At 33.3% G+C, this 12,169-nt stretch overlaps 2 protein-coding genes across 3 annotated transcripts; one reads left to right on the plus strand and one right to left on the minus strand.

Moving 5' to 3' along the window:
* Nucleotides 1–3,534: 3,534 nt before the first annotated feature.
* On the plus strand, nt 3,535–7,468 carry LOC106435720 (B3 domain-containing protein At3g11580). 2 transcript variants are annotated; one of them, XM_048752284.1, is made up of 3 exons: nt 3,535–4,464; nt 6,648–6,775; nt 7,137–7,468. In XM_048752284.1, exons 1-3 carry the CDS (start codon nt 3,885–3,887, stop codon nt 7,188–7,190), a joined length of 762 nt encoding a protein of 253 aa, XP_048608241.1. In that variant the 5' UTR covers nt 3,535–3,884; the 3' UTR covers nt 7,191–7,468. The 2 variants fall into 2 exon arrangements, with proteins under 2 accessions (XP_048608241.1, XP_048608206.1); XM_048752249.1 differs by having other exon boundaries at nt 3,548–4,464; nt 6,615–6,775.
* Nucleotides 7,469–10,883: 3,415 nt separating this feature from the next.
* Nucleotides 10,884–11,936, minus strand: LOC106435730 (casparian strip membrane protein 2). Its single transcript, XM_013876642.3, has 3 exons — nt 11,566–11,936; nt 11,355–11,478; nt 10,884–11,254 (listed from the first exon to the last, which is right to left on the minus strand). The coding sequence occupies exons 1-3, from the start codon at nt 11,838–11,840 to the stop codon at nt 11,039–11,041; spliced, it is 615 nt and encodes a 204-aa protein (XP_013732096.1). The 5' UTR covers nt 11,841–11,936; the 3' UTR covers nt 10,884–11,038.
* Nucleotides 11,937–12,169: the final 233 nt, after the last annotated feature.

The raw sequence follows: 12,169 nt of genomic DNA on the forward strand, positions 1-12,169 counted from the left end.
AAGATCTTAATAATTTTTGAATACAAATTTTGAAATTAACATATTTATATATTTTTATATAGTATATAATTTAATTTAAATGATATTAATATATATGAATATCTATTAATGAGACTTAATATTCATACGATTTATGAACATTTGTATCTTACTTGAACAAAAAAAGTTAAATCATCGATCACAAATTTTTCAGTGTGTAACTTTTATCTTTTTAACAATTTATAGTCATTTAAAAATTCAAAATATAACATATAAGAAAAAATCTAAAAATTTATTATATATTTAATGTGATTGTTTAATTTTTCTAATAATATAAAATTAGACAAAAAAGAGTGAGAATACAATTTTTTTTATCAAATATGTATTATTAATAATCATTAATTGTCATATATATGTTAACTATATTAAGTAATTCCATAGCTTTTATTTAAAGAAAAAAATTGATAATATTCTTTTGTACGCTAATTTGATAGTTAATTTAATAAAAATATAATATATATTTGTATAGACCAACTTATTTTTTTAATGATCATAAAAATCATTCTAGTGATGACATGTGTATACGAAAACATTGTGTAATGCTCCACGGTTAATATATATGGGATGATATATTAAATACTAGTTGATGGTCAATTATTTGCTGAAATGAATAGTCAATGTATAATTCAACTCCAGTTATAAACTACAACTAGATTTTTAATCCGCACACCCGGATAACATTTCATTTATAAATATAAAATTTTATATTATTTTGTATATAATAATTTATGATAATATGTTGCTGTCATTTTAAAAATAACTAAATAGATGATATACAGTTATAAATATTAAAACTTATCATATGTTAACAATTTTATTTTTTGTAAAAATTATTACATAATTTATGAATATTAATCATTTTAAAAGGTGAATGATATTTTAGTCACTTTAAACGGTGAATGATATTTATTTATTTATCTTAATGAAAGTATTTTTTCAAAATATATTGATTTACCAATTCAACATAATTTTAATATGTTTGCAAAAAAAACATAATTTTAATATGTAATTCATTAATTACTTCTATTTTAATATAATGTAGAATATACTTATAAAATTTATAAAATTGGCAAAAAATTTCATTATTTTGTTTATAATAAAATTGTAATTAAAATTAATTTATAATAATATTATACTACTAATTGCAAAATTAATCAGTGCATTAACGAAAAGAATATTTAAAATTTTAAAAATATTTTGTTAGATTTTTTCTCAACATATTTTTTATTACTATAACTATAATTTAAATTTATAGTTAAAATGAATTTGTTATTACTATCCTTATCATTATTTAGAAATGATATACATTAAAAAAAAACTAATGTAAATAATAAAAAATTATTTGATTATATGGACCTAGAATTCTAGTATGACTATTTTGTAATAGATAAAAATGGTACTTCTCTTTTAATAGAGAAGATTTACATCCCAATATAATATTATTTACATTTCGATCCAAACACCAAAAACTATTATCAAAACTTCCATGATTTATTAAAGTAAATAATTAAGTAATAAATCTTTATAACTCTACTTTCAATTTCAAGTTTTGGGTTATTTTTCAATTCCCTGAATTCATACATTAAGTTTCTTTTACTAAACTGTTTATATCGACCTTTAGTAACGTGAAACTATTGTACACTCTTTATATTTCATTACGCTGACAACAATTGATATTGTATTACCAACGATTCTAGTCCAATCACTATCTTTGTGTTTTTACTTTTACTTGCTTCATCCCTTACATTACTACTATTTCAACAAGTATGGCCGGTTTAGATAGGGGGTAAGTGGTGCGATCGTCCCGGATCCAATTTGTTGCTCCTCTATTTCTTAATAGATAAGAGTCCAATTTTTTTTAAAAATATATTTATTTTTATATTAAGAATAAAAAAGGGCCAATATTTTTTATACAAAGTATTTTTTTATTTTTATAAATTTATTTTTAAAAATATTTCTAGTATTTTGAAAAAAATATATCTATCCTAATTTTTTAAAAAAAATAATAGTTTGGATACTAAAATTGTTTTTTATCCCAGGACCCATGATATTATTGAGCCGGCCCTGTCAACAAGTATCAAAATGTTTCCCACTATTCTCAATTTCCCATCTTGGTGAATTATATGTTAGTTTATTATATACCACGGCATGTTGAGTGTTAGTTAGCATCAAACTATAGGAGGATAGTTTAGTCAAAAAAAACTATAGGAGGATAGTTGTTCAGTATTGTATAGAAGCAAAAAGAGAAAACATGGCCACAAAGTCGAGTCGATTTCACATATCATTTGTTAAGTCTATATCCCTCTCGAATTTTTTTTACGGCTATCCCTCTCGATTATAAAATGATTATAATAAAGAAAAAGAGAGAATAAACTGTAAAAATAAAGAGACAGAGTGAGAAAGGAACATAAGGGAAGGTATGAAGTAGAAGTGAAGATGCATGCGATGGTGTGTCGGAAAGGCAAAGCACATGCTCCACAACTTGAGCTTCTCACTTGCGTCAGGGGTAAGTATCCTCTGTACCTTCTTACTTTTCACTTATTATGTACCACCTCACTTCTCAGCCGCTGGATCCCTATTCATTGCACAATGTTTAAACTATTCATTTATAATATGAAAGTGATTTTTATTTTTTTTTTTGGTAAAAGAAAGTGATTTTTATTGCTTAGAACTAAACTTAATTGTCAAAATATTATCTTTTACATTTATAGACAGCCGTAACAAACACTGTCCGTCAAAATATTTTTTTTCTTCCATAGTTGGTAATGTTTGCGTCACTTTCTGAATTCCAACTATAGTTTTTAGCTACTTTGTAACCGTAAACTAATGAACACATAATCAAAAAGTGATTACACCAATTATCATTTGCTTTTTACATTATAAAGAGAGTTCTTAATTATAAAGTTATCAAAGTTTAATGATTTTCTCTTATCTACAGTCTCTCTCATGCACGACGTAACATAACAAACATATAGAGACTATTTTCCCATTTAAGAGGACTTTAATCGTTTAACCGATGCTGACTCGATTATCAGATATGTCATATGTTTTCTATTTCCACATGAAAAAGGATTCTGACTCATGCAAGCCACACATTTATGTGATAAGTGAGGTTTATCTGCTTTGAAAGTCCATTATTAAGGATCTTGTTAATTAATGACGTCATAGATTTTTGTTTAACAAACAGATAAGTTTCGATCTGTTCACTCATAGTAGATCTCAGACAGGGGTTTTTAATTTTTTTTTCCATATTATTAATGTGCTCATAATTACGTGGCTACGGAAGTCCTTTAACATAAAATAATCTAATAACAATAATCTTGGTGGTATCCCTTATATAATTTGCTAGACATAATAAAATATGAAGAATATTACACTAAGACAAAACTACACTAACTTTAAAAAACTACACTAACTTAAAACGATTTTCTTGTACTATAAATAACAATAGAACCTCTTTGGATCCAATGCCAACAAGGTTTATCAAACGAGTATTCCAATACTATTATTTTCAAAAATGTTTACTCCATATACATGGACCGCAGACTTGCAAGTCTGCAACAACAACAAAAGGGAAAATAAAATAATGATTGAAAATAAATATCATCACGCAAAACCTTAAAAGTACTATCGATGTCGTGTCATCCTCCTCTTCATCTACATCAAATAGTTCCCACAATTTTCACATCAATAGTTATTTAACTATTTTCCCAATTTAATTTTTTTTACCACTCTCTTTTCCTCTCTCCTTCGTATAATACTATATTAGTACCATTACCCATCTCTCTGTCACCACCAAACCTCTGCACATCCTCTCTACTCTCTCTCACTCACAAGCAAAAAAGATGTCAGGCAACCATTACTCAAGAGACGTCCACCACAACAGTCCCTCGGTGCACCATCACCAAAACTACGCCGTTGTTGATAGAGAGTATTTATTCGAGAAATCACTAACCCCAAGCGACGTCGGAAAGCTAAACCGTTTAGTCATACCGAAACAACACGCCGAGAAACACTTCCCTCTCAATAATGCCGGGGATGACGTGGCGGCGGTGGAGACGACGGAGAAAGGGATGCTTCTTACCTTCGAGGACGAGTCAGGCAAGTGTTGGAAATTCAGATACTCGTATTGGAACAGTAGCCAAAGCTACGTGTTGACCAAAGGATGGAGCAGGTACGTGAAAGACAAACACCTCCACGCAGGGGACGTTGTTTTCTTTCAGCGGCACCGTTTTGATCTACATAGAGTCTTCATTGGTTGGCGAAAACGCGGCGAGGTTTCTTCCCCTACCGCCGTCTCCGTCGTGTCTCAAGAGGCACGAGTTAACACGACGGCGTACTGGAGCGGCTTGACTACACCTTACCGTCAAGTACACGCGTCAACTAGTTCTTACCCTAACATTCACCAAGAGTATTCACACTATGGTAAAACTCTTTATCTCTTATCTCAATTTATTTTTTGTTATTTTTCTCTTATCCATGTGTCAGATATATATACACTTTCTGTTTTTAAAGATATGTGTCATAGATAATGTCTTTTCTTTTCACCAAGATATATACGTTCGTACATTTTTATAATATAGGTTATTATTTGATGCTTGGTGTTTTAGATTACCTTAAACATTTTTTAGACTGAGCTTAACCATTTTTGCTGGTGGATATTTTATTTTCTTACAAAAATTGTCGGTATTAAAATCGCCCAGGAGTTATTAATTTTATTCTAAAATATGTGACAACTAGTTTTGTTGCGTGTGTATGTATGTAAATTAACAACCTGAAATAACATTTTGTAATAGATATATCTCTTTGTTTCTTTTTACGTCATGTGTCATTTTGATTCTGGACAAGAAAATAAAACCCGAGGTGGAGTTTAACATTTTAGATACAGAACAATCAAGAAACTTTGGAGTTACTTCTCTCTCCCTTCTCTCTAACTAAACCCTAATTTGTTGCGCCGCTTTCAGCCGGTGGTGGCCTCCGGTGGTCTCACTGCCCCCGCCGCCGCCGGCTGTCTCTCCTCTTCCTCTCTCTTTCCTTCTCATCCCCTGTCTCGCCTCCTTCTTCCTCTCTTTAGCTCCGCCGATATACTTACGGTTGTGGTCTCTTTATCCTCTTGGTGTCGCTGCCCGGTGGTTAGGGTTCTGAAGCAGTGGTGAGGCGTAGCTGTGAGAGCGAGGTTTGGGGGCTCTTCCGAGGATGTTTTCGAGACATCGCTTAGATCTGGCCAGATCTGATAGCAAAGGTGAGCGATGGTGCTCCGGTGGTGGTGCTCTGGGTCACCGACGTTTCTTCCGGCGTTAGTTAGTGGTGGTTGATGACAAAACCCTCGTTCTCGGTTGGGGGTGCTCGTTTATTTTGGGATTTCTCTTCTGATCCATCTGTCTTTCATCACCAATGAGAGGTGGCTGGTTAAGAAGTCAATTTTGGATCTCAAGCAGGTGCTCTGGTAGTGGTGGTGATTCTCTTCTAGCAGTTCTTCTTGCAGGTTTGTGCAGCAGCTCCTTGTGGCTAGAAGGCGTTGCTGCCTGTCTTTGAGGTAGAGCTGAGCTCTCCTTCTTCGTTAAATCAGAGTTGGCGTTCTGATGTTGCGGGTTGTTGGAGCTTCTTTTTGCGGTGAAGGGTCAAGCTCCGGTTCTCGGATCTGTCGCTCGTGCGGGTTATTGTTAGCCTAGGTTGTTGTAGTCGTCCTTGGACTGCAATCCCGGTGGCAACGAGTGTTGCTAGCACCTCTGCAGATAGGGTGTAGTTCCGCGGTTCCTTGCCCTGTGGTGTTAGCGTCCCTTTCCCGTGCAGAGTCTGGTGGATGTGGCGGGTTATCATCCATTGGCCTTTCCAAATAAGAGCGGTTTATGTTGAAGCTGGGGTGTTGGTGGATCCGGTGGGGGTCTTAGGGTTATTGGAGTAGTTAGGGGCCTCTGAACTTCAGGTAGGAGGAGTAGAGGTGGTTGTTTGCGGTGTTTGTGAGCTTGAGCTTCGACAGGCTCTGGCTTGTCGATTCACCGCCTCGGTGCAGCCCCATTGTCGTCTACTGCGACTCCGGGTTCTCGATGGTGTCTTCGCATCAACAGGTGGTAGGGCTTTGTAGTAAGGCCATTTTTTGGAGGCGAGTGCCTGGGCAGGCCATTATTTACCGGCTCGTTCTCATATGTTTACTGGTGCCTTCCCTTGAAGCTCCTGATCCTGCGTGTTGTGCTCTCCAGCCAAACCCTTCAAGTACTTCATGTGTGGTCTTTCCTCTTGCTCTCGGCTACATTCATAAATCGTGTTTTCCTTTCTGTTTTTTGTTGTTGTGATCTGTAGTTTCTTTTTGTTGTTGTCTTCTGCTACTAGTTTCTCATTGTAAATTCTGTCACAATTTTAAAAATGGTAATACAAGCTTAACATGTTTACCAAAAAAAAAAAAAAAAAAAAAGAAAATAAAACCCCGGCAATTTCAATAATCTTCGCAAAGTTGTAAACCAAGGAGAACCGTCCAATCAACTTAGACTAACGTGCTCGTTATTTCTTCCTTTAACTAATAATACAAAATATGTAACTAAAAGACGCGCACGTGTCGTGACGTTGGTAAATTGTAGGCGCTGTCGCTGAGATACCGACGGTTGTTACAGGGAGCTCGAGGACGGTGAGGCTATTTGGAGTTAACCTCGAATGTCACGGTGACGTTGTCGAGACACCACCGTGTCCGGACGGCTACAATGGCCAACACTTTTACTATTACTCAACTCCTGATCCCATGGTAATTTTTTTTATTCTATCATATTCAATTTGCTTACGTCAAGTATGTCTATGCTACTATGCCAATAATTAAGTAGGAGTATTAAACAGATGTCGTGGCTGTTTCTCGAGATGAGACATGAAGTTAGTATTTTTTTTTTAAATAGACCTGAAAGAGCTTTTGTTTAATAATAATGTAAAGAAGGAATCAGGAGGACTAATACTGCACTTGAATGTAAACGCACATGGCCAATTAGTTGATGATAACTTTGTAGCCTTACATGATTTTAGTTTTCTTTTTCTTCTGTAGCCTAGCATGATTTTTTATGCAGAAGATAAAGTGATAATAATAACAATAGTTGCGTGATGGTTTTGTGAAACAGAATATCTCATTTGCTGGAGAAGCAATGGAACAGGTAGGAGATGGACGACGTTGATGATATTTGAAAAGAAGTGACAATCTTTTAGATATTGACTTTAGATTATGAGTCCATACTTGGCCCAGTTGTCATAGAGAAACACCAAAAAGGAGGACAATTAATATCAGTATAACTTCATTATTATGTATTTAGTTATTTACTATTTAACCAATTTGAAAACAAAAAAAAAAGAGAGTAGAATTTTCTTTTTCAACATTTGAGCCAGAGAGTTAAAAATGTGTATTATTTGATGCCTGAGAATCCGAGATAACTTCAATGAAGCTTGCAAAAGGTCATTTGAGAGCTTGTATCATGTATACGTGCATGTATAGTGAATCAATGACGATGAAAGATGATTTGGGAAATGTTGTGATTCATGTGATGAGATTACAAGAAGAAAAAAGTGTGGCCCTAACACATGATTAAAGAAGCAAAGCATGTGTGTAAAAATGTATGTTGTGTTACAACTTACAACGCCTTCTCTATCTGGTCCAGAGCAAAACCTAAGGACCATTTTATTCTATATTACTCTTCTTTTGATTCTCTATTGTTTTTTTTTCTTTTGAATTGCAGAAAAAGTGTGGAAGGAATATCTGAATCATTTATACAAGATATTCATTCTGACAAAACGAGTTATATGGTCCCAATTGTTTCTTTGCGTTTACGTTTGCCATTTTTATGATTATAATATAACATGGAAGGCAATTGCAAATGTAAATGCAAACGAAACGATAAGGACTTTGGTATTCTATGTTTTCTAGTTCGTATTTATTATTCAGATATTCTCGTCTCCTCTCTTTGGTTCCTGAAGTGCTCTTCAAGAGTTCTCATCCACACCATAACAAAGAAGTCTGTTATCTTTCTTTCTCTGGGCTGGGCTTTAAAGCCATTTAAGTTTTCGCCCTGGATCCAAATACTAGAGTTTTAACTAGTAGTCTTGGCCATTTGAAAGATTATATGTTGTTAAAAAAAGTAGAAAGATTATATATATACCTACTTGATAGTATATATCTTTTTATTATGTTTGTGTATATAAACTACACGTAGGAACATAGTAAATTAAGAAGAAACATAGATATAATCATATCCATAAATTAGTCAAAAGCTCAAATCCATTGCACATGATGTAAAGGTAAGTCTTCATAGACTTGCCTTGTATGAACGATTCTCTTTTTAGTATGGTAATAAATCGCTTGATTCTTCAATCTCAAATTGTTTCTTTATTTCTAATAATACTCTAAAAGTAGTGATTTGCTATTGATTTTTATTATATACTATTTCTTAGAATTTAAAGGAAAAAGCAGCATGCGCTATCATGTATCATGTATGGATACTTCAACATCATGTAACAATGCTTTCGTATTTTATAAGGGCAGAAACTGTAAAGCTACCCGCTTTGAATATCAGAAGAAATTCATCAAATTGATGAATAAATATATAAATAGTTTTAATGAAAACATAATAGTTTTAAATATATTGGGAAACTGAATGTCATCTAGATCTAAAACATGTAGAAGCGAGCATGTGAGGAAACATTTTTTTATTATACGTTAGTTGATTTTGTGTTTTCTCACATGGATGAATTAATAATGGATCTATTGATTATTAATTACGTATTTATTGCGTTACCGGTACATATATATTTACTGCTAATACTTTGGTAAATAAGATCGCATATTCACAAATTTCACGTCAAGAAGGGAGAGAGATCAAATCTTATTCTTACGTCGACATGGACGATCATCAACAGTAGCTATACCTTTCTCCTGTGCATTATAGGTATGTTTCACAAAAATCTAAGAGAGGGAGAATCTGACAAGAGTCTTTAAAATTGGTTTTATTAATTAAGTGTTTTTTTCGGGTGTTGTAGAAATGGGACATGGAACTTGGGTGGTTTGTGTGATGCAGGACAGAGCCAGAGATTGATATGAAGAGGATGGAATCTGACCCTGTGCACAACAGTTATATCTCTAAAGTAGTACAGGAAATGAGATATGAACATGGTAAGGTTAAGTTTATGAACATTACTATTAGGGATAAATGTCCCACATTGGATATTGCAAGGGATCCTAATCAATATATAAGATAGATGGGTCCTTCCACTTAACACCAATTGGTTTTAGGTTGAAAGCTCATCTAGCTTAACATGGTATTAGAGCCCGATCCACACAGTCCAATCCGATCCATTATCGATCCAGCCCAAAGTCGGCCCATCGATCCTTGCCCGAGCATTCCGAGATTGACGCTCAAAGAGCCATCATCTCGAAGGGGCGTATTAGGGATAAATGTCACATATCGGATATTGGAAATGATTCTAATCAATACATAAGATATATGGGTCACTACACTTAGCACTAATTGGTTTTAGGTTGAAAGCCCATCTAGCTTAACAATTACATCCTTCAAGGTATTGTGGTCCGGATGTTCCTGAAAATGCTCCTCAAGATTGTAGTCACTGGTGCTTGCCTGGTGTACCGGACACATGAAATGAGATTTTCTATGCGCAGCTATTGACAATGAATTACCAAACAAAATGAAAAGAGCTATTACAAGGTCTTCCACTGTTTTATAGGACAAGTTGTTTTAGATTTTTTTTTGCTTAAAAATATAATTGTTTATAGATTTTATGTAACTTTTATATTTATTAGAATTTTTTACATTGCTAGGAAGGATAGAAGTATATGTACATGCTCAGCAAAATCACAAGATAAATAAATATTTGAAGATAATTAAATATTTTTCCATTTGAGAAATTGCTAAATGCTTCATTTATACACATGTCATTTATTAACGGTTTACTTTTTTAAAATTATGACAATCTATACTATTAAACCAGAATCCCTAAGATTCTGTCCTTACTTTAAAAAAAAATATATTAATTAAATTCAGCCAGCCAATAAATCTATTTGAAAAATATTCCAAAATGTTATCAAACTAATTCAGACCATTTATGTTACATAATATTACGTGTGTTAATAATATATGATACGTTTTATGTTTCTATTTTTCGTTAATGATATGTGCAATATGAATATTAACTATATAATTAAATTCTAACAAAAATTTATGAAATATATATCACCAAATAATATATGATTTTCATTAATTGTTTACATGTTCATCTCTGATATATACAGGTCAAAATTCGTTTTTAATATATAAAAAATAAGTTAATACAGTTCAGAATTTTTGATAATGTTATGAAATTTAAAATAATAAATATACTATAATAAGTTTTATTTGATATCTTTTTTGAATTAAATGTAGTTCTTTCTAAATTGATATTATATAATTATCCTTAATATATGCGCTTACAACTATAATTTTACATAAATCCTAATTAATAAATTCTAATTATTTAAAATTAATACTTAAAAACTTAAAATATTGTTGATTTTTTAAAAAGCAACCTACAATTTATGGTTAAACATTTTTGCAATTACCGTTTTTCCTGGTTATTTCATCTATACAAAATATTTATCAAGTGATAATGGATTGAACAAATAGATTTTTTTTTATTTCGCTTATTAACTAAAAAATGGGTTAATAATTTTATAAATAAAATAATTCCGCGCTTCTAAAGCGCGGATCAAAATCTAGTATATTATTAAAATATCAATATAAAAAAATTAAGAAACTCACTTAGTGGTAGACGTGACATTCATTATCTGTTTTAATCAAAACAGTAAGGAAATGAGTAATACATAACTAAAGAAGATGAAACTCGAGAAAATCATTTCGTTTTTCTTTCACAAAAGCATCACATTTTCATTTTCCTTTTACAAAAAGATCAACACAACATACACAAGGCAGTACAGGACTATAATTAATAGTTTTAACAATAATGAACACATATTTGTAAGTGATTAGTGCCTTTTGAGAGCGACACCGGAGAGGACGACGAGCATGATGAAGAAGACGACCGAGACAAAGGAGGAGACCACAGCTCCACTGGTTTTCTGACAGAAGTCTCCAAACTGTTGGCAAATGGGGAGCCAGTTCGTGTTCTGGTTTCCATTGTGTGCTAGATACCCTATCGCCGCAGCCGATGACGCAGCTGCCATGTTAAACGCCATTGCCGCCTGATTTAATCATATATTAATGTTATCTATTAGTAAATCATTAGAGATTTAGCAGTATTGTTTACATGATAATAGTATTGAAGAGGTTTGAGTTATGTACAGTGTCTAGAACGAGCAAGAGGAGTCTTGGGGCTGTGGCGAGAGGGCGAACGATGGTGACTACGGAGAAAGGGAGAGATAGGAGGAGGTATCCTGAGATCATGGACATGGCAATCACAAAGAACCTGAAAAGCAACACATGACATCATTAGGTGACTTGCGGCACAAGAAAAACAGAATAATTGACATCAGACATGCAATAAACACGTAACTGGAAAGTTGGTAGATCGTCGTAGCCAGCTTCGAACTGTAAGAACTGTGTAAAGAAGGGAAGAGTCTCGTCGCTTGTAAACATCGTTCCAGCGGCTACTGATGCTGCAATAATGGCAGCTAAACGGAGGAGGAAGTCGAAGATTGAGAGACCTCTCTTGTATCCACCTGAGTCACTAGTAGTGTGGTCTCTAGCCACACCGATTAGAGGAGCTGATCCTTTCATGGCTGAGCTTGATTCCGCAGGGACATCAATGACGGTAGATTCGTTCTTCATCTTTCTTACGACTAATTAAATGTTTTGTTTTGCTGTAATTTGAAGAGGAGAATCCGTAGGCAGTTTGATGCTTTGATGGTGAAGAAAGTAAGAGGATTAGGGCTTTTTATAGTACTTTATATGGTTTTGGTAGAATCAATGGAGCAGACGAAGTGGGGATTGAAGAGTAGTTGCTAGCTCACTTATTAGTAAGATGAGATATGGAGTTAGCAAAACATAAATATATATAATAATAATACAAGTCAACAGTCTGTAGACTTTTTTGTTAGAGTTAAACATAAAGATAACTTAGGAGTTAAGTTACACCAATCCTAATGAGTATAGGATTA

Source organism: Brassica napus, chromosome A1 (genome assembly GCF_020379485.1).
Source record: "Brassica napus cultivar Da-Ae chromosome A1, Da-Ae, whole genome shotgun sequence".
NCBI lineage: Eukaryota > Viridiplantae > Streptophyta > Magnoliopsida > Brassicales > Brassicaceae > Brassica > Brassica napus.